The sequence below is a fragment of the Delphinus delphis genome, chromosome 15 (genome assembly GCF_949987515.2).
Source record: "Delphinus delphis chromosome 15, mDelDel1.2, whole genome shotgun sequence".
In the NCBI taxonomy this organism is placed as follows: Eukaryota; Metazoa; Chordata; class Mammalia; order Artiodactyla; family Delphinidae; genus Delphinus; species Delphinus delphis.
In genome coordinates this window covers 43,869,081-43,891,407 of record NC_082697.1, presented here as the reverse complement: position 1 = coordinate 43,891,407, position 22,327 = coordinate 43,869,081, and the positions used below count along the sequence as shown (strand labels likewise).

Sequence of the window (22,327 nt, the reverse complement as noted above, 5' to 3'; positions counted from 1 at the left end):
TCTAGAGCCTGACGGACACCAGGCATCTCTTGGTTTGGCCATCACGTCCTCTGTTCAGCTTGGACACTCTGTCCCCACTTCTCTGTGGCAAACACAACCCACGGACCCTGCTTTGTCTCGAGGGGCTGCTCCTTGTGTTCACCTGACACATTAACCACTGCCTCTGCCTCGAGAGCCAAATCCTGGTGACCTTCTGTGGCAGAAGGGATTCCTCTAAAGCAAATGCACTTCACAAGCCATGATCCCTCCTACGCGGGGGTGAGGCTGAGGCAGGGCAGCCCCGGTCTGAAGCAGACACGCAGCCCCGTGGCCGTTTCCTCCTGTGTAAAGGGTTTCGCAGCCCCACGGGGCTCTGATGATGAAAGGCCACCCAGCACGTGCAGTGCCTACCACAGGGCCCAACCCAGCCAGCAGGGACAGGCGTGTGTGTGTGTACACGTGTGTGTGCATCCCTCCCACACGTGAGTGCACAGAGGTGTGTGTCCTTCCAGAAAGGAAGCATCCAAGATGGGAAAATGGACTGAATTGCACATTTCGCAGGCAGCCTCTTTTTTAGGCAGGCCATGTTAACCGCTGTTCTCCCCTCTCCGCCTGCAGCAGAGCTAGGAGGGGCCGGGTGCAGAGGCAGCAGGGCCCGGCCAGCCTTGCGAGGACAGGAGGGGCTCGGCCGCGCCCCTGGGCTGAGGTACCATGGCCAGGCTCCGCCCCGGCCTGCTGCTCCTGATGGCCACGGTGGCCCTCGCGTCCAGAGGTGTCCAGGCCTGGGGTTCATCGAAGGTGGTGAGGAAATTCCAAGACATCTCCGAATCCTACGTATACGTGGAGCAGGCACTGTGGTTCGCCATGAAGGAGTACAACGAGGCCAGCAAGGACGAGTACACCTTCAAGGTGTTGCAGATTCTGAAGTCCCAGGAGCAGGTTGGTGGCTTTCACTCCCCGTTCTCTGTCCCCACACTCACATTTGTGGCAGGGCTGTCGTCCGTGGAGAGCGGCTGAGAGACACCTGAGCCAAAATTTATGAACTTTATTTTAGGGGTTTTTGGAAGAAAGTTAATGAAACTTCCTCCTTTATCATTCTGGGGTAAAACATAATATATCCATTCAAATAACTTAAACTTAGTTATAGTCACATCAGAAAACACAGGTAAGAGTCCAGAAGGGCTCCTGAAGGGGTCAAGTTTGGGACAGTTTGAGCTGATATCATCAACCTAAGCGGCTACAGGGATGGATTATAACACATTTAACAAATGAACAAACTCCACATCCAGCTTTCACTGTAAAAAGGAACCAGGGCAGAAGGGAAGGCTCTTTTTTTACAGAAAAATGCCTACTTAGAGATGTGAAAGAATATGAAACTAGAAAATCACCTTTTGCAACCACCATGGTGGTAACTAACTCAGGTCGAAGATCAGCAATGAATCCTCCACCTGGTGCGGGGGGAGGGGGGAGGGGAGGAGGAGGGAGGGGGGTGGACCGCCATAGGGGTTGCTTGTTAATTAATTACAACCAGGACACATGGGACAAATTGACACCGTGTACCTCTGATGTGACATCACTGCAAGGACACAGCGTTGCCTATAGACGGCGTTCCTGCTCCAAAGGCCTGAGGGTGATCTCGAGGGACAATTAGACGAGTCCATATTATGCGGCATTCTCTAAGACCGCTTAAAAATATCAGTGCTGGGCTTCCCTGGTGGTGGCACAGTGGTTGAGAGTCCACCTGCCGATGCAGGGGACACGGGTTCGTGCCCCGGTCCGGGAAGATCCCACATGCCGCGGAGCGGCTGGGCCCGTGAGCCATGGCCGCTGAGCCTGCACGTCCGGAGCCTGTGCTCCGCAACGGGAGAGGCCACAACAGTGAGAGGCCCGCGTACCGAAAAAAAAAAAAAATCAGTGCTGTGAAAGACGGGGAAGAAGAAGGAAACGGTTCTCACTAAAGGAGGCTTAAGAAACATGACGTTAAATGCGAGATGTGATCCTGTATTGTCTCTTGGATTTAAAATTATACTGTAAAGGATGTTCTTAGGGCAGTTGGAGGGTTTTGAACACGGACCATGTCTAAGATGAGTGCATTGAACCAGCGCTGTGTTTCCTGAGAAAGAGGGTTGTCCTGAGGTTTATGCAGGAGCCCGAGATGGGAGGTGGAGGGGTGAGCAATGAGAGGGGTCGGCAGAGGGTGAGGGGGCCCCACTGGGCCCGGGTTACATGTGACGCCGGCCTGACCTACACCTCTGCCCCTCTTCCTCCTCCACTCGCCCCATCTGCCCTCTAACCTGCGCTGCCCACCCTCCAGCCACCGTCAACCTGCCTCCGTTTCCTGTTTTCTTATGTGGGCAGAAGTTTCACTCAGCGTCTGGATCCCCTAAGAGGCCGGGACCCCTGGCTCCTGGCCACCTGCACGAGTTGAGGGCCCCGGGCTCCTGCTGGTTCTCCGTGTGGCCCCAGTTGTGTGGTTTGTGTTTTCAGGCAACAACACCTGGTCCAGGATGTGCGTCCCCAATGGGTGGCTGAAGTAAGACCTCATGGATGTCAATGCCCCAGGGGGCTCAGATGTGGTACCTGTTCTTAGTGAAGTTCCCGTCTTTCCCACGATGAGTCCACTTTCTTGGATGTTTTCATCTGTGCTCTCCATTTACAGAAATAGGTATAGATGGTTCTGCTTTAAAGGCAGGTATTTAATAATAAAATAAACCAAAGACCCACATAGCTCAAGACTAACGAATCATTTCATAGTGTTTGCTACTTCTTTTCACGAATGTACATTTTGTGTGTGTGTGGTTTTCTTTTTTTGTTTTTATTTTAACCAAATAGCACCAATTATTAAAAAGGGCATTATTTCTACACTATACCACAGTGTCACCCCTGCCAAGCATGAGGTAGTTCTGCAGATGTAGGACTCTTTTCTATTCTATTTTGTTTTTAATTTTTGAATTTTATTTTATTTATTATTTTATACAGCAGGTTCTTATTAGTCATCAATTTTATACACATCAGTGTATACATGTCAATCCCAATCTCCCAATTCATCACACCACCACCACCACCCCCCTGCCGCTTTCCCCCCTTGGTGTCCGTATGTTCATTCTCTACATCTGTGTCTCAATTTCTTCCCTGCAAACCAGTTCATCTGTACCATTTTTCTAGGTTCCACATATATGTGTTAGTATACAATATTTGTTTTTCTCTTTCTGACTTACTTCACTCTGTATGACAGTCTCTAGATCCATCCACGTCTCTACCCAATTTCGTTCCTTTTTATGGCTGAGTAATATTCCATTGTGTATATGTACCACATCTTCTTTATCCATTCATCTGTCAGTGGGCATTTAGGTTGCTTCCATGACCTGGCTATTGTAAATACTGCTGCAATGAACATTGGGGTGCATGTGTCCGTTTTTTTGTTTTTTTGTTTTTGCGGTACGGGGGCCTCTCACTGTTGTGGCCTCTCCCATTGCAGAGCACAGGCTCCGGACGCACAGGCTCAGTGGCCATGGCTCACGGGCCCAGCTGCTCCGTGGCATGTGGGATCTTCCCAGACCAGGGCACGAACCTGTGTCCCCTGCATCTGCAGGCGGACTCTCAACCACTGTGCCACCAGGGAAGCGCAACATGTGTCTTTTTGAATTATGGTTTTCTCTGGGTATATGCCCAGAAGTGGGATTTCTGGGTCATAGGGTAATTCTATTTTTAGTTTTTTAAGGAACCTCCATACTGTTCTCCATAGTGACTGTATCAATTTACATTCCCACCAATGGTGCAAGAGGGTTCCCTTTTCTCCACACCCTCTCCAGCGTTTGTTATTTGTAGATTTTCTGATGATGCCCATTCTAACTGGTGTGAGGTGATAACCTCATTGTAGTTTTGATTTTTGTATTTTGATAAATATTTCTCTAATAATTAGTGATGTTGAGCAGCTTTTCATGTGCATCTTGACCATCTGTATGTCTTCTTTGGAGAAATGTCTATTTAGGCTTTCTGCCCATTTTTGGATTGGGTTGTTTTGTTAATATTGAGCTGCATGAGCTGTTTATATATTTTGGAGATTAATCCTTTGTCTATTGATTCATTTGCAAATATTTTTTCCCATTCTGAGGACTGTCTTTTCGTCTTGCTTATGGTTTCCTTTGTTGTTCAAAAGCTTTTAAGTTTCATTATGTCCCATTTGTTTATTTTTGTTTTTATTTCCGTTACTCTAGGAGGTGGATCAAAAAAGATCTTGCCCTGATTTATGTCAAAGAGTGTTCTTCCTATGTCTTCCTCTAAGAGTTTTATAGTGCCCAGTCTTACATTTAGGTCTCTAATCCATTTTGAGTTTATTTTTGTGTATGGTGTTAGGGAGTGTTCTAATTTCATTCTTTTACATGTAGCTGTCCAGTTTACCCAGCACCACTTATTGAAGAGACTGTCCTTTCTCCATTGTATACCCTTGCCTCCTTTGTCATATATTAGTTGACCATAGGTGCGTGAGTTTATCTCTGTGCTTTCTATCTTGTTCCATTGATCTATATTTCTGTTTTAGTGCCAGTACCATATTGTCTTTGTAGTATAGTCTGAAGTCAGGGAGTCTGATTCCTCCAGCTCCGTTTTTTTCCCTCAAGACTGCTTTTGTTATTCGGGATCTTTTGTGTCTCCATACAAATTTTAAGACTTTTTGTTCAGTTCTGTAAAAGAATGCCATTGGTAATTTGATAGGGATGGCATTGAATCTGTAGATTGCTTTGGGTAGTATAGTCATTTTCACAATATTGATTCTTCCAATCCAAGAACATGGTATATCTCTCCATCTGTTGGTATCATCTTTAATTTCTTTCATCAGTGTCTTATAGTTTTCTGCATACAGGCCTTTTGTCTCCCTAGGTAGGTTTATTCCTAGGTATTTTATTCTTTTTGCTGCAGTGATAAATGGGAGTGTTTCCTTAATTTCTCTTTCAGATTTTTCATCATTAGTGTATAGGAATGCAAGAGATTTCTGTGCATTAATTTTGTATCCTGCAACTTTACCAAATACATTGATTAGCTCTAGCAGTTTTCTGGTGGCATCTTTAGGATTGTCTATGTATAGTATCATGCCATCTGCAAACAGTGACAGTTTTACTTCTTTTCCAATTTGGATTCCTTTTATTTCTTTTTCTTCTCTGATTGCCATGGCTAGGACTTCCAAGCCTATGTTGAATAATAGTGGTGAGAGTGGACATCCTTCTCTTGTTCCTGATCTTAGATGAAATGCTTTCAGTTTTTCACCATTGAGGATGATGTTTGCTGTGGGTTTGTCATACATGGCCTTTATTATGTTGAGGTAGGTTCCCTCTATGCCTACTTTCTGGAGAGTTTTTATCACAAATGGATGTTGAATTTTGTCAAAAGCTTTTTCTACATCTATTGAGATGATCAAATCGTTTTTATTCTTCAATTTGTTAATATGGTGTATCGCATTGATTGATTTGTGTATATTGAAGAATCCTCGCATCCCTGGGATAAATTCCACTTGATCATGGTGTTTGATCCTTTTAATGTGTTGTTGGATTCTGTTTGCTAGTATTTTGTTGAGGATTTTTGCATCTATATTCATCAGTGATATTGGTCTGTAATTTTCTTTTTTTTGTAGTATCTTTGTCTGGTTTTGGTATCAGGGTGATGGTGGCCTCATAGAATGAGTTTGGAAGTGTTCCTTCTTGTGCAATTTTTTAGAAGAGTTTGAGAAGGATGGGTGTTAGCTCTTCTCTAAATGTTTGATAGAATTCACTTGTGAAGCCACATGGTCCTGGGCTTTTGTTTGTTGGAAGATTTTTAATCACAGTTTCAATTTCATTACTTGTGATTTGCCTGTTCATATTTTCTATTTCTTGCTGGTTCAGTCTTGGAAGGTTATACCTTTCTAGGAATTTGTCCATTTCTTCCAGGTTGTCCATTTTATTGGCATAGAGTTGCTTGTAGTAGTCTCTTAGGATCCTTTGTATTTCTGCAGTGTCTGTTGTAACTTCTCCTTTTTCATTTCTAATTTTATTGATTTGAGTCTTCTCCCTCTTTTTCTTGATGAGTCTGGCTAATGGTTTATCAATTTTGTCTGTCTTCTCAAGAAAGCTTTTAGTTTTACTGATATTTGTTATTATTTTCTTTGTTTGTATTTCATTTATTTCTGCTCTGATCTTTATGATTTCTTTCCTTCTGCTAACTTTGGGTTTTGTTTGTTCTTCTTTCTCTAGTTTCTTTAGGTGTAAGGTTAGACTGTTTATTTGAGATTTTTCTTGTTTCTTGAGGTAGGCTTGTATTGCTATAAACTTCCCTCTTAGAACTGCTTTTGCTGCATCCCATAGGTTTTGGATCATCATGTTTTCATTGTCATATGTCTCTAGGTATTTTTTGATTTCCTCTTTGATTTCTTCAGTGATCTCTTGGTTATTTAGTAACGTCTTGTTTAGCCTCCATGTGTTTTGTTTTTTCCTTTGATTTCTAATCTAATAGCATTTTGGTCAGAAAAGATGCTTGATATTATTTCAGTTTTTTAAATTTACTGAGGCTTGATTTGTGACCCAAGATGTGATCTTTCCTGGAGAATGTTTTGTGCACACTTGAGAAGAAAGTGTAATCTGTTTTTTATTGGATGGAATGTCCTATAAATATCAATCAAATCTACCTGGTCTATTGTGTCATTTAAAGCTTGTGTTTCCTTAGTAATTTTCTGTTTGGATGATCTGTCCATTGGTGTAAATGAGGTGCTAAAGTCCCCCACTGTTACTGTGTTACTGTCGCTTTCCCTTTTTATAGCTGTTAGCAGTTGCCTTATGTATTGAGGTGCTCCTATGTTGGGTGCATATATATGTATAATTGTTTTATCTTCTTCTTGGATTGATCCCTTGATCATTAGGTAGTATCTTTCCTTGTCTCCTTTAACATTCTTTATTTAAAAGTCTATTTTACCTGATATGAGTATTGCTACTCCAGCTTTCATTTGATTTCCATTTGCAAGGAATATCTTTTTCTATCCCCTCACTTTCAGTCTGTATGTGTCCCTAGGTCTGAAGTGGGTCTTTTGTAGACAGCAAATATATGGGTATTGTTTTTGTATCCATTCAGCAAGCCTGTGTCTTTTGGTTGGAGCATTTAATCCATTCACATTTAAGGTAATTACTGATATGTATGTTCCTATTACCATTTTCTTAATTGTTTTGGGTTTGTTTTTGTAGGTCATTTTCTTCTCTTGTGTTTCCCACTTAGAGAAGTTCCTTTAGCATTTCTTGTAGAGCTGGTTTGGTGGTGCTGAATTCTCTTATCTTTTGCTTGTCTGTAAAGCTTTTGATTTCTCCATCAAATCTGAATGAGATCCTTGCCAGGTAGAGTAATCTTGGTTGTAGGTTCTTCCCTTTCATCACTTTAAGTATATCATACCACCCTCTTCTGGCTTGTAGAATTTCTGCTGAGAAATCAGCTGTTAAGCTTATGGGAATTCCCTTGTATGTTATTTGTCATTTTTCCCTTGCTGCTTTCAATAATTTTTCTTTAATTTTTGCCAGTTTGATTACTATGTATCTCAGTGTGTTTCTCCTTGGGTTTATCCTGTACAGGACTCTCTGCACTTCCTGGACTTGGGTAGCTCTTTCCTTTCCCATGTTAGGGAAGTTTTCAACTATAATCTCTTCAAATATTTTCTCAGGTCATTTCTCTCTCTCTTCTCCTTCTGGGACCCCTATAATGTGAATGTTGTTGTGTTTAATGTTGTCCCAGAGGTCTCTTAGGCTGTCTTCATTTCTTTTCATTCTTTTTTCTTTATTCTGTTCTGCAGCAGTGAATTCCACCATTCTGTCTTCCAGGTCACTTATTCATTCTTCTGCCTCTGTTATTCTGCTATTGATTCCTTCTAGTGTATTTTTCATTTCAGTTATTGTGTTGTTCATCTCCATCTGTTTGTTCTTCAATTCTTCTAGGTCTTTGTTAAGCATTTCTTGCATCTTCTCAATCTTTGCCTCCATTATTTTTCTGAGGTCCTGGATCATCTTCACTATCATTATTCTGAATTCTTTTTCTGGAAAGTTGCCTATCTCCACTTCATTTAGTTGTTTTTCTGGGATTTTATCTTGTTCCTTCATCTGGTACATAGCTCTCTGCCTTTTCATCTTGTCTATCTTTCTGTGAATGTGGTTTTTGTTCCACAGGCTGCAGGACTGTAGTTCTTGCTTCTGCTGTCTTCCCTCTGGTGGATGAGGCTATCTAAGAGGCTTGTGCAAGTTTCCTGATGGGAGGGAGTGGTCAGGAATGTACATTTTATTTCTTAGTTGACTGTCAGCTCAAATGCAGGTAAGGTTGCAAAAGAATCAGGTAGAAACAGGTTCCAAAAGAGGCTAGAACAGAAGTGTTTAAAACTCCTTGGCATTCCAGCTACAAGCTGCTGGAAAACATATTGAAGAAAGGGGGTAAGGAAGAATGCACCACCCCCCAAACAAAAGTAACTCCTAATGAAAGCAAACAGAAAAATGCTGGGTGAAAATTCGGATAAAAATAACATATGCCCATGTGCTATAGAAAGAAAACTGCTCTATTCCATTGGATGATTTAAGTTAAAAGTGCAAAGATCTTTATCAGCAGTGGCCACTAACAGCCTGAAGTCAAATCTGGCCCACTTCTCATATTTGTACATCCTGTGAGCTACAAATGATTACAAGAAACAAAAGAAGGAGACTATTTTGTGACATATGAAAATTACTTTACATTGAAACTTCAGTGTCCATAAACACAATTTTGTTAAGACACAGCCACACACACTTTTTGAGGGTCCTCTGGGCTGTATTTGTGCTGCAAAGCCTGGAATATTTCCTCTCTGGCCCTTGAAGAAAAAGCATGTGGCCGCCTGTTCCAGTTCATAGCTGGCTGGGGTTCTGCTGCCGATTTCACACACGGTGAAGACTGGTAGGAAAGACTGCCAATGGCAGCCTGGAGCCATGTTTACTTTGTGCTAGATCCAGTGGCTTTCTGCATGCGCACTCAGGTTTTCAAGTTCACATAGGAGGAAACAGGCACAGAGAGGTTTAGTAACTTGCCCAGGGTCACACAGCTACTAAGTAGAAGAGCCAAGATTTAAACCCAGGCTGCCTGCTCTTAATCCACACATGCTACTGCCTCTGAGTGATGCTGGATGGGATGAAGGTGATGGGACATTGCAGCCAGCCAGGAGGGGACGGTGTCACAGGAGGCTAGGAGAGTCAGAGAGGCCTGGCCATGAAAGGAGGGAGGGGCTGCCTCTGAAGCTGGATCCCCATCTGCCTCCCTTCCTGGGCAATTGGGGATCAAGACGGGGCTGGTGGTCGGTCAGTGGTTGTTGAGTGTGATTTGGGAAAATCTGTTTTCTTGATAATTTTTACTTGGAAATATAACTCAAAGCTAAAGCACTCCTTCTCAACTGAGCATGGATTTTGCTCCACAAGGCATTTTGGGCAAAGCCCAGAGATGTTTCTGGTCATCACAACTGAAGGGGCTGCTACTGAGGTTGGGGGGGTGGAGGCCAGGGATGTGGGTCACCACCCTCTGGGCACAGCATGGCTCCCCATGGCCAAGAAGGACCCAGCTCCAAATGCCAACAGCGCTGAGGCAGAGAAACTTAATATCCAGTCATGAAAAATGTGCTAGGGGTACATTTGGAAGTAGTTGAAGTAAAAAGTGAAAGTGACCACTGATTTCTTGCATCCCCCATGGACTCGTCAATCCTGGGGGCACCCCACAAGTGTCCTTTCAGACACTTAGATGCATAACTGAAAAATTTTAAGTATACTTTATATTCATGAAACTGTACTTAGAATTCTGCCTACATCCATTTTGTTTAATGCCCAGGTGACTTTTCTAGAACTTCCAAAATGTTTACTGCATTTTCCAAATTATCTCTTATTTTTCTGTGCTCAGTTATGGTGTTTAACTAACTTGGTCATTCTCATTCACATGTTGATTCCCTGACGTCTTGTAAACTTTGTTTTCCTGTTCGTTCTTTAATCGTGAGAGTGGACATTTGCCATTGTTCATCTGCATTTCCCTGTGAGACCCTTCTTGAGTACAGCGCTGACTGGAGCTCTGCATGGGGAGGGGAGGGGAGGGGAGATGCCCAGAAAGTCAGGGATTTGGGAGGGTATATGACGTGGAATAAGGCAAGGATGACTAAAAATACCAAAACTTTAAAGGGAATCGATACATTCTCAGTGGATTTCGATGAAAATGCTGTTTATTTCTAGAGCTCCAATGAGCAAACCATTAGTTTTCCCAGGAAAAATGGTCTTTAGGGAATAGTTTACTTACTTTATTTTGGTGACAGTTGTCATTACTTTAAAATTAAATACCATAATGAGAGTGACTGAGAAACACACACACAGAGAGAGAGAGAGAGAGAGAGAGAGAGAGAGAGCAAGGTAAGAACCACCTCCACGTTACCCCAAAACTCTGGCCAAAAAAAAAAAAAAAAAAACTGTAGGAGGGAAGGAGGTGAGAAGACATCTTTTGCCCTAAGCAGTCAATGACATGTTTGTTTATCAGAAATGACAACTGATACCACATATTCTTTTATGATCTCTAACTTTAAATTACTCATGGACAGGTCACAGATAGTTTGGATTACCTTCTTGAAGTCAAAATTGCCCGGACAATGTGCAAGAAAGCTTCAGGGGGAAATGAAAACTGCTTAGTACAACGGGATCCCAAAATGCAGAAGGTAGGTGCTAAGATAGAGTTCAACAGCCTTGGATCGTCTTGCTCAAAATCACCTGTTACCCTCCAAGGATTCCTCCCAGTCTCTGCCCTTGCATGGATCATGGAACTCCTAGAGATTCCCCATTTCTGACCTCCTATAGATTCGAGCTTATCTGTTTTCTTTATTTATTGAGACTTAGAAAGGAAGAAAGGGTAACTACCTGAGCTCCGTGGAAAATAAATTTTAAAACCTGATACTGTTTTAAATAGTAAAAGGCCCTATTCACTTAAGGTAGAAAGTTTAGAAATTTTCCAAAGTATTAAGTAGCTTAAAATCAACTACAGAAGAAAAAAACAATCAACTAAAAATACCTTTATGGAAAGCTTACTGCTGTCAACTTAGTTTTATACATCCTAGTTTCTTCTATATTTTACATTTGTATTTTTGTGTAGTGGGGATCACACTGTACACTGTTCCACAATTTAGATTTTTATTTAATAATAAAATCTAAGGATTTCCAAAACCGTAAAATTATTTGAGGGCATTATGTAATGAAACTATTTGACTTCGTTTAATGGTGTTTCCACATATTATTTAGTCACCCCCTGAGAATTTATTATTTAAGTTTTTCTAATTTTTAGCTATTATGAACAGTGCCATAATGAATATTCTTCTTTATTTCTGTTTGTGTGTATATCTGATTGTTGTTGCCTTGTGGGCAGAGTTCCAAGAAGTTGAATTCCTTGTCCAATATTTTTTCACCTCTTAAAGATTTTTAATATGTTAATACAGTGCTAAAGTATCCTCTATGGTTGATTTTAATAATTGGGTTTTCAATCCCTTTATTTTGCGATTGTTTCCTGTTACCCTGGCGATCACAAGTTAAGCAATTAGTTAACCCTCTGGTAAGCGTACTGCCTGCCCTCCCTGCCCTCCCTGCCCTCCCTGCCATTGCCAGGAACCAGCTCCACCCATCCTGATGCCCCTCCAGCCTGGACACCCCGCTGACCTGGCCTCAGTTCCTCCGTGGTCTGTCTGGGTTACTGGTCACTTGGTCCTATTTCCCCCTCAACTTGACCCCTCAGTCTGTGTATCTTATGCAACTTCACTTCTACTGGGTGTTGCCATAAAGAGCTATTTGTACTTTATATTTTTCTTCTAACTGAATAAAGATTTTAGGTGAGAGGAGGGACACAGTGACCTCATCCACCCCAGGAGCCTGGAGCCCCGCTCCCTCTGCAGGCCCTGTGTCTCCTCCCAGCTCCCCAGCTGCAAGCTTTCCCTGGTGGAATCTGGCCAGACTCTGACACCGCTTTCCAAGGCATGCAGGACCCTGGCTATTCTTGTGGTGCTGTATACCCTGGGAAGGACCCACTGGGCCCTCCACGCCGCGTGGGGTCTCCATGGGCCGCAGGAAGTTGGCGTGTCTGGAGAAGGGCCAGAGCTGGACACTAGGGTTTCTTGAGGATAATTGGTCCTGGGCTCCAACTCTTGCCCACATGGAGCAAACGAAGCCACAACCGTGATGGCTTCAGCTCTCAGGGAGGTGAACCGATGGGGGTCCATCCCAGTCATGAGGCTGGCTGCTCTGCCATTGGGCGAACAGCTTGGGGATCTGTAGAGGCGTGGCTGGCTCAGGCGGCCTTTTGTCCCTCTTGAAGCCAAATCCTGGCACCTGGAAATAGGAACTTCTGGGGCTTTTTGACTTTTGCTTTTTGCAATTGTTCTTACAAGCTGGTTATTGTTTTTGTCTCTTTTAGATGTTTCATTGCACCTTTATTGTGGCATCCAAACCCTGGAACTTTGAACTCAATATGCTGAAGAAAGAATGTCAGCCTGTCTAATGGTCTTCTAGCACATTCTGCCGCTCTCATGAGCATTTAAAGAAGCAAAGACACTCCCAAAACATTTAAATAACACATCTGACCTATCGACTTCATTTTGTAGCCTTCTTGCTTTTCTGTGCATTCTTCAGGCGTGGAGGCTGAGAATGTGGCTCCGGGCTGTGTAGTGTCTTCTGCTCGGTCAACTCATTTACCAGCAGGAGCAGTCTGCTCCCAATGAATGGAAGAGAACACGAACCTGTTTCCGTATTTCACCAAACTCGGCACAAGTTACTTTTCGCTGACAGCTCTTTGTGTGGAACTAATAGGAAGACCCACCCCTCCACCGCTTCAGGCTGGTAGGTAGTTTCTGCAAGGCTCTGAAGATGCGTTGAGAATGTCCATCCATGGATTTCCACAGAAATCTCCCTGCCCAGGGCTCTGGAAAACACAGCAAAATGGCTTTAGAAACAGTTTTACCCCCCCCACCCCGATCCAACCCGGGAGCTAGCGGTATCATTTGGAGATTAGTGTTTTACTTTGGGTTTTGAATTGAGGCAGAAAAATGCAAGAGTGACGGTCCATGGAGAGGAGGCTGCATTTGTGCACGTGTGTGTGTGTGTGCATGCGTGTGTGCGCTCGCACAGGGTGAGAGGTATAATCCAATGCCGCCTGACTGATCACCCCGCCCTTGGTGCTTAAGCAACGTGTTTATGTCTCCGTGGTGTCTGTGCACCAAGGGTCTGGGGTAGCTTGGCTGATGTCAGCTATCCTGAGGTCACACTCAGGCTCTGACGGCACTGCCCTCGTCTGAAGGTGAGTTTGGCCCCGGAGAACCCACTCTCCAGGCGGCTTGCCCTCCCGGCTGCTGGCTGGCGTTGGCTGTCGGCAGGTGGTCTCTGCTATCCTCGGTGCGGGCCTCTCCACTTGGCCTCTCTGCGCTGGGTAAGGGAGATCGGTTCCTCTGGACAGAGTGTCCAAGAGACGGGGAGGGAAGCCACAGCGCCCTCGGTGACCCAGCTTCAGATGTGACACACCATCAACTCTTTGTGTTGTTGGTCACCTAGATCAGCTCTGGTTCAGTGTGGGAGGGGAGGCTTAAAGGTGTGATGACCAGGAAATACGGTTCGGCAGAGGCCGTGGAAGAGGCAGGCTCTCGCTGGGTGTGTGTCTGTGTGTGTGTGTATGTGTAGGGCTGGGCTGAGATGGTGAAGCGGGTCAACATGACAAGAAGGAAGTACGTTCCAAAACGTAGGTGTGGAAACTACAGCACTGGTGTGCAGGTGAGGGCCAGCCAGCCAGGTAAGTGTCAACAACCACACAGGAGCAGGTCGGAGCCCACCTGGCTGACAGGTGAACCCTCCCTGGGACTCCTCCTCTGGCAGGACTTGCCTGCGGTGAGCATCTGTGAGGGGTGGGCTGGACAGCAGGGTGCCTGACGCTCCTGAGAGGAGCCCTCCGCCAATGCAGGACTTGGGGGAGAAATACCTCAGTTCTTTTTTATAAATTACAGTGTAATTGACCTACAACACTGTGAGTTCCAACTGCACAACTATAGTCCTCTATTGTACAAAGTGATCCCGAAGATAAGTCTAGTTACTATCTATCCCCCTATTGATACAAAGTTATTACAATGTTATTGACTGCCCCCATGCTGGACCTTCCATCCTGTACCTCATTTATAACTAGACTTTTGTACCTCTTAATCTCCCTCGCCCTTTTCATTCACCCCTCTCCCCCCAGCATAGATCATCAAGAATTTGGGGGGGGAAAAAAGAGAAAGAGTCACAACTGCACCTTCCAGCAGGTCATGTTGCTTCCCAGGCTGACCACCGCCACGAGGAAACTAGGGTCCAAATCCCACGGCTGTTCTAGCTCCCTGGGAGTCTGGGGACCAGGGCTGGGGGAGGTGCAGACGGGGGGAGCGGGCTGAGGAGTACACAGGGAAGGGACGGCCAGCTTCTGGGTGTGACCCTGCGTCCATAACCAGACAGCCCCGCCCCTTCCTGTCCACCGGAGAGGCCCGGGCAACTGCAAAGTCCTCGCAAAGTCTCCACCTGCTTATTCCTTTGTGTTGAGTCCTTACTTATTGAGCCCCAGGGCTGTGTCTGGACCCTGACACGTGGGAAAGCTGAGGAAAGTGTCCAAATGTGCCCCTGGCAGATGGGAAAGTGGGCACAGAGCAGAACACTTGGAGGCAAGGCATTTGGTCACTGATGCTGCATTTCCTTTCATGGCCCTCTCGATGCCCAGCTGCAAGCCTTGGTGACCCAGAGCCTGTGGCCGACAGGTCAGCAGCTGGGAGGGCAGAGTCCCCACTAGTCTCTCGTTTCAGGAGAGGGGGGTGCCTGCCTTAGCTGTGGGCTGCGCTTGGAGCCCAGCAATCCTGCCTCTGCCTCCGGCGAGGTGTTGCCCAGGGATGGACAACAGGGCCAGAAACCCACTTCCCTGATTCTTCAGTGCACAGATTCCAGTGGGAGGAAGGGGTCCAGCACACACCATTCCAGGCAGAGGTGCTCAGGGTCAGGGAGGAGGCTCCTCCCACCAGGACAGGTCCCTCAGTCCACACCTGCGCTCACCAAGCTAAGCAGTGCAGGTGTCCTACCTTCTGGACTAGTGAGGGATAGTGGTGTCGGGACAAACCCAGGCCCTGCGGCTCCCCTCCAGGGGCAGATGCACTGGCAAAGCCCCACGCGTGTGGACTGACAGGCAGCACACCATCCCTGGCAGAAGCCGGGTTTGACGCCCCTCCCAGGGTCCCTCCACAGCCCCAGGAAAGGGGTGAGCTCATGAAGGGCCGGGCAGCTTCCCCACATTGGGGTGACCTCAGAGGAGACCCTTTCCCAGGAGTTGCTTAAGGAGAATTGTGGCGTCGATTCCTTGGAAACATGATGGGAAGCACAGTGCATAAAGGATCCTTTAAGCTTCCTTTGGCGGAAACAGCCGGGAGTCAGGAAAGGCCTCAGAGGGAGAAGGAGGAGGGGTGGGGGAGGGTCTTGGAGAGCAACTTGCCTGGTCCAGGCCCAGGTGGCAGGGGGACAAGAGCACAGCTCTGCCTATACTGAGCAACGCCCACCAACAGCGCGGATGCCCGTGTCTGGGCTCCCCTTGGCTCTGCCGGAGTCAGGGCCTGGGAAGCCAGCCAGGTGTGTGTGGAGGACGCATCCTGAAGAAGTCCTCACACCACACAAAGGGTCCCCTCTCCAGGAGACCCTGCGACACACACTTGAGAACAGGTTTTGATTCAGGAGGTGATCGCGGGCAGCACAAGGAGAGGAGGCAAGGAGGGAGAAGGTCCACGTGGCTGCTACCAAGAGTCCCAGGGCAGCCATGGGCTTCTGCACAGCCACCTCTGAATGGCCGCCCTGGGGCAGGGATGCTGAGCCTGGAGACACTGCTCAGACGCACCTGTGCTCCTACCTTGTGGCACCTGCGGCTGGCTCAGGTGTCCACGGAGGAGAGACCCAGCCCCTGGGCTCAGCCGGCTGCCCTGCTGGCAGGACAGCCTCAGCTGCCCAGCACCCAACCTCTGGAACCAGGTGGCACAAAGCTGCTTGCAGTGCTGACGTTTAATGACCAAGTCTACAGGAGGAAATGACAGGGAGGAATGTCCACATTGCCCGGATGTGACACCCAGACACCTGCTCGTACAGAGGACAGAACCAGCGCTGCTCAGCCACTGAAGGGCCACGGCAGGGTGTGGTCTCATTCAGCAGAGCCCTCCGAGCAGGTGTTGTTCAGGAGTTGAAACTTCGTTCTCCAGGGTTCAGTGTCGATTGTAAAGAAGCAGGTGATGGTCTACGGGACAAAGCACAGGGACAGAGAGTGGCGGGAGGGGCCTTGGGAAGCGTGTAGCTCCAGCTGTAAAGCCAGCATCCCCCCCACCCTTGCCTTCCTGGGGTGGGCAGCTGGGGGCGCAGGCTCTGGCCCTCAGTCCTGGATGTTCCCGACCTGGGACTCTCTCCTAACCCCAGAGGCACCTGGGTCATTCTCCCCTCTCCAGCTCTGTGGTCTCCAGGGACCCGTCCCCCAGGATGTCCCAGTGTGACCCATGACCCCAGCGTCCCAGCAGGGCCTCTGATCCAACTCGGGTTTGTCCTGGGGTGGGGTTTACCCGCCTTATCACCAGGGCAGGGCCTGGGAGGGAGGGCAGTGGGGCTCCTCAGCTTCCACCCCTCGGGCTCTGGGTCAGTGGCAGGGGGACCCGAGAGGGGGGCTACTCAGCCCAGGTGATGTTGTTGCCGCCCCCCTCCGCACTTCTCCTGAAGGCAGGGAAGGGAGGTGGGTGAACACCAGGGAGGGCACATTCCCGTCTCTGGCCCAGGTGACCCGGTCCCAAGTGGTCAGGAGCAACCTGACCCCAGTGTGACCTGGGGTGCAGCAGCTAGACAGGCCAGGGGCGTACAAGTGACCGGGGCTGGCCTGCCTGGCTGGGCTCCGTCCTGCAAATGCCCCTCCGTGTCCCTTGGAACGACATTGTCATCACTCCCCACACCCCCTGCCCCGAGGCAGCGTCCACAGCCTTGTAACCTGAGGGCTGCTGTCGCCTGTCTTACATTGTTCACGTCTGGACTTGCTTGAAACGGACAGTTGTCAATGTCTTCGTCAAATTTCCCACACCTGGTTCGGCCGAGCTGCAGCTCGGTGGAGAACACGATGCCATTTGCCTGCGTTTGTACAGACCTTGAAGTGGACCCATTCCCTGCACCACCACCCCCCACACACACATTCACACACACACACACACACACACGAGAATACAAGCACACAGGCGCACTCACAGGATTGGGACGATGGCTCTATGAAACACCACCCCTCTCACAAAGTGCACTCTGAAGGTTTCTGTCCTCTTCTCCGCTCCCTGGTCCTTCAGCCTTACAGTGTCTTCTGGCTCCATCCGGCCTTTATTTCCAACACCCAGAGTCAGTCTTGGACTCCAGGCCAAAGACCATAGACAGAGGCCCAGCTGGAGGGTGCAGGGCAGCAGGACCAGCCAGGACCAGCTCCAGTGTCCACGGAGTTAAGCCCAGCAGCGTGGAGGGCCCTCTGCCTTCCTTCTATCACTCAACCCAGAGGTGCAGAGGGAGTGACGCCCCAGCGCCCCACCACACACAAGCATTCAGACAAAGCACCCACACACAACCACACACGCGCACACAACCACACACGCGCACACAGCCACACACAGGACCAGAAGTGCCCCTCCTCCGGAGTGTTCTCGGTGTTCGTGTCTGCAGCCCACGTGAAAATCACACCCCTGGTTGCATTCTGTAGAGACTGCATTGCTAGGGGAACATTTTAGGGTTAAGAATGCCATCTGGGAAGAGTGTAAATCACACTCGGTCCACGTAGGTGGGGACCCAGAGGGAGCCCAGAACACGTGGAGTCAGAGGAGAGGCTGTGAGCTCCCAGAGGCTCCTCAGGACCAGCGGGGCCTGTGACTCCCGAGCCGCTCTCCCCCTCCCTCTGTGGGCGTCTCTGTGTATCTCTCTCTCTCTGTTTTTCCTAAACTAACCTATTTTAATGTTATTTCCATGAAATCTTGTCTAAATCTCTCTAATCCAGTATCTTCTGTCTGGCTCTTTATTTTTACTAAATGGTTTCATCCCCTCTTACTCCATATTTGGTCATTCTTCATTAAACAAGGTCAGAAATGATGAAAATTGAAAACACACCTTACATGTGAGTAGACTGACAGTTTAAAAAATTCCCAAGTTATTTTTTTTATAAAAGCTGAAACTAACCAAATAGAGTTTATCCCTCTATATTATGGGTTTCAAATGGTGATAGAGATCCCTTGATGACAACCCCCTCCTGACCCTCATTAGCAGCAGGTGTGGGCCCGTGCAGGAGGGGGGAGGATGTGGTACCTACCGGCTCCTTCCACGACCTCAGGATTCGCACCACTTTGTAGGCATTGCTGTCCTGGCTCCTCTGGTTGAACACATGTACGGCGTACTCCACGGTGGCAGGGAAGTAAAGCTCCAAGGTTGCCTGGTCTTCACCATTCCCTTCCCCTTGGGGCTGCCAGCCGTGAGTCACCACGAGCTGGGGACCTAAGAGAAGCAGGAGCAGGGCCCAGGGCTGAGCCCACCTGCACGTCCACTGCTGACACAGCATGGCTGTGGGTGCCCGGACACCCAGGCTTCGCCCTTCCCTGCGCCGGCTCCCACCCAGCCTCCCTGGGCATTGGGCCAGTTCATCTGCTCCGGGACATACTCCTGGCCCTGGTCCTCCCCTCTGGCATCACACCCTGTCCCTTCCCTCTTGTGACCCTGCCTCCTCCATCCAAAGCTGATAAAATTGCCTCCTGTTGAGGAAAGAGAAGCGAGACCCAGGCAGGGTGGGTGGAGAAGGACCAGCCGTGGAGGAGGGACCCCTGCAGCTGAAGCCCAGCCATACACCCACCTCGGCACCTCAGTGGGAGGGGAGGCTGAGTTGTGTGTCCCAGTTTCGGACGCTGAATCAAGGACACAATTGCAAAGGGGTGAATTGGAAGGGGGTCTCTGGACGCAGCAGTAGGTGCGGGTCAGCGAGAAGAGGAGGGACAGAGCCAAAGAGGATGAGTGGCCCAGAGCCAGCTTGTGGGTGACAGAAGGCGGCCTGCCCAGAGGGGAAGTGTATTCACGCTAAGAAAGCAGCAGAGGGCCGAGGTCTGGACAAGTGCAGGTGTGTCCTTGTCCCCCGTGGCCCCCAGCCCCCTCGAGTTCTGGGACACAGACGCCCCAGCCCCTGGGCGGGTGCTGGGGGAGAAGACTTGCAGGTCCTAGAAGCAGGAGCTTCCCGCCAAATCCCTGCGTCTCCCATGACACAATCACTCCGCCCTGGGTTCTCAGCCTGGGGCCTGGCTAGCTGATGGACACGCCCTCCCTCCAGAGGTGTGACCGGAGGGTGGCCACTGACACACCCTGGGCCTGGGTGCCCCCTTGTCGGGGGCTGTCACCGGAGGAGGCAGAGTGAGTGAGGGGGAAGCAGAGAGAGGGGAGGAAGCCAAGGCGCTCAGGAGGCTGAGCTGAGCCCGCAGGAGACGCCAGTGTCTCGGCGCCTCGGGGCCACAGCTCAGAGGGCACACGACTCCTGTGTGCTGGGTTTGCGTCCGAGGAAGAGACCGTCACAGCCTCCAGCTGGGGCACAAACCAGCTCTGGGACGATGACACAGCACACTCTTTCCAGACAAGACTTTGCCTCTGTGCCCCCAAAACAGGCCTTTATCCTCTGTCCGCAGCTACTGGAGCACTTCCGAGGGGCCCAGCATCCCCCAGAGGCCTGTGGATGCCCCCTACCCTGGGCCTTGCCCTCCTCCAGGATCCTGACCCAGCAGGTCTGTTCAGGCCCGGAGAATGTGCCTCTTAGTCGGTTCCCAGGGGACGGTGCTGTCCCTGCCTCTGGTCCACACGTTGAGTAGCACAGTTCAGGGTCCCCGGGAGTGGCCACAGCAGAGTCACAATGGGAAGTCACTCACTTGTGTGGGCTGGGGGCTTGAGAATGGTTTCTGGTGGCCACACTGGATCAGAGAAGGAGTAAGGATACCACGCCTGGGGACAGAGAAAAAGGTGGGTTTCTAGAAGCCCGGCATCAGTGAGTAGATGGTGCCTATGGGGGGAGAGAAGGGGCTTTGACCCTGACTTTCTGTCCCCCCACCCCACCCCTGCCCGACTTGCTTAGAGCTGCTGTCTTCCCGGGAGCAGGGGCTCTGAACCCTGCCCAGGCCTCCCCTCCTCGGGGTGCCCAGGTGCCCGAGACCAGCTCACATCTCATCCTCCCCCCACTCCTCCCTGAGATCTTGGCCTGGCCCTCGGCAGTGAAAGCTCAGAGCCCTAACCACTGGACTGCCTGAGAATTCCCTGTGATTTTTTTTTTTTTTCCAAGCAGGTTCCACGGTCACCGTTCCCTGGTGTCCAAGCACAGGACTCAGTCCTGGCTGGAAGATGTCGTTTTGCCATTTGGTGTTTGCAACAAAGAAGCAAGGCAATATGATCAGGTGTGAGAAGCAACCAGACGTGCAGGAAAACCCGAGAGAGGTTGTGTCTCTGGACCACCATTCAACCTCGAAGCAGAAGGATGTTGCATTCATGTGGATGGACCAGGAGGAAATTTTAGTGACGGAAGCCAGACAGAGGACAAAACACTGCTTGATTCCACTTTCATGAGGACTCCAAAGTACTCAAAGCAGAAAGTGGAATGCTGGCTCCCAGGGCTGGAAGGAGGCAACTGGAGGGGATGTTGGTCAGAGGATATAAATCTTACTTACAAGATGGACAATTTCTGGATGTGTACTCTACGACATAGGGCCTGGAGCTGACACTGCCGTGGACTTGCACCTGGGCTGACAGGTCAGATGTTGAATAAGTGCTCTCAACACCGGAAAAGAAAAACATTAAACAAAAACGTGAAGGTGATCCGTGTATAGCCTGGACAGCGGGAGCTTTCTCACGTGGATCCCAACCTCCAAACTCTTAAGTGTACACATTGGATGTGTGCAGCTTTTGTCTGTCAGTCATATTTTCCATAAAGTGATGTAACCAAAAAAATCCACAACAGGTTGTCCATTTTCTCAGATGGCTGTAAGTTCACTAAAGCTGCAAAGGAAACGGAAGTGACGTGGCTTTTTTTGCCGGAGAGTGAATATCCAGGTGTAGGAGTGAGATGAGGTTTTCAGCAATTGTAGGAACGTCTCAGTGGATTTTCGGGGGGAACAGGCTGTGGAGACGTGAGTGAGTCCTGACACACACCTGGATGGATAGCAAGTATCTCGACAGAGGCCAGCAATGCCCACAGTGGCCACTCACACTTTGTCACCAGAGGAGCCTGAAAAACACGGGTCTGTCCTGTGCATGTCCTGAGGGCAAGCAGACCTGTGCATTCAAAGCGGGTGTCCACACACACTCTCATACGAGGGACGGTGTGGACCCCTGTGCACAGCATCTCTCCTCTCAGTGCAGCCCAGGAGAGGACGGCATGGCCACAGCCAGCCCGGGACACAGCACGTGGACACGACTGGCCCTTACAAATGTGTACAGAGCCCCCGAGTCCTTGGTGGTCTGGTGGTCTCCCTTCCCAGACTGAGAGCTACGGACACATCCAGACAAGAGCCCAGGGAAGAAGGGTGAATGTGGGCCTTAGGCTGGGAGGCCCTGAGACGTGGGCACAGACAGAGCCGGGGCCCAGGAAACCCAGAAGGTGTGCAATCCCTGCTGGGGGCCCTCTGCCTGGCCCTGCCTCTACCTGGGATTGGGCTACCTTTGCTCTGAAGACTCCTACTCATCCCTCAGGGCCCAGGCCAAGTGTCACCTCTTTTCCAAAGCTGTCCTGACTCCCATCGGAAGAACTCTGTCTCCTTGGACTGGATCATGGGCACCGGTTGGCCTGTCTCCCAGGGGAGGCAGGGCTTCTGTCATGTCCACGTTCGTGCTGCTGGTACCAAGCACCCCCTGGGCGTCTCACAGGGAGTTCTCCAGAAGTACTCACTGAAATGGGCCTGATTCCGTGAAGCCCAGCTCTGTGTGCCAGAAGCATCCCTTTCAAGGATCAGAGAGTCTGGGCCATGGCCAGGACCAACCACCAGCCCTTCTCTGGGGAGCAGGGGTGAGCAGTCGGTCATCTCTACACGGGACACACGATGATCCTTCCGGACAAACGCCCCCAAACTCACAGCTCAAAGCCGTCCTTCCGGGGGATCTGGTGCCCTGAACTCACTGCCCAGACTGACCGGCCCCTCCTGTCTGCGCCTCCTTGCCCAGGATCACATGCTTGGCTTCCAGACCACCTCCTGCTTAACACTCCCCTCGGGACCCCACCCAAATAGCCCAAGATTCCCCAGGCTCCCCAGGAGCTGGGAAAC

The 22,327-nt window shown here is 49.2% G+C and overlaps 2 protein-coding genes across 2 annotated transcripts; one reads left to right on the top strand and one right to left on the bottom strand.

The window, feature by feature from the left end:
• The first annotated feature begins 690 nt into the window (after window positions 1–690).
• Window positions 691–12,507, top strand: CST8 (cystatin 8). Its single transcript, XM_060032928.1, has 3 exons — window positions 691–918; window positions 10,571–10,684; window positions 12,424–12,507. Exons 1-3 carry the CDS (start codon window positions 691–693, stop codon window positions 12,505–12,507), a joined length of 426 nt encoding a protein of 141 aa, XP_059888911.1.
• Window positions 12,508–16,049: 3,542 nt separating this feature from the next.
• Window positions 16,050–18,612, bottom strand: LOC132438664 (cystatin-9-like). Its single transcript, XM_060032927.1, has 3 exons — window positions 18,361–18,612; window positions 17,043–17,153; window positions 16,050–16,284 (listed from the first exon to the last, which is right to left on the bottom strand). The coding sequence occupies exons 1-3, from the start codon at window positions 18,604–18,606 to the stop codon at window positions 16,192–16,194; spliced, it is 450 nt and encodes a 149-aa protein (XP_059888910.1). The 5' UTR covers window positions 18,607–18,612; the 3' UTR covers window positions 16,050–16,191.
• Between the last annotated feature and the right edge of the window lie 3,715 nt (window positions 18,613–22,327).

Bases quoted from the DNA above. Each gene is read 5' to 3' on its own strand.
- CST8 (XM_060032928.1), top strand. From the start codon at position 691: ATGGCCAGGCTCCGCCCCGGCCTGCTGCTCCTGATGGCCACGGTGGCC. The intron at 919-10,570 runs GTTGGTGGCTTT...ACTCATGGACAG, and splicing joins TTCTGAAGTCCCAGGAGCAG to GTCACAGATAGTTTGGATTA. The intron at 10,685-12,423 runs GTAGGTGCTAAG...TGTCTCTTTTAG, and splicing joins GGGATCCCAAAATGCAGAAG to ATGTTTCATTGCACCTTTAT.
- LOC132438664 (XM_060032927.1), bottom strand. From the start codon at position 18,606: ATGCTGTGTCAGCAGTGGACGTGCAGGTGGGCTCAGCCCTGGGCCCTG. The intron at 17,154-18,360 runs GTAGGTACCACA...GTACAAACGCAG, and splicing joins TGAGGTCGTGGAAGGAGCCG to GCAAATGGCATCGTGTTCTC. The intron at 16,285-17,042 runs GTAAGACAGGCG...TTTGTCCCGTAG, and splicing joins CAAGTCCAGACGTGAACAAT to ACCATCACCTGCTTCTTTAC.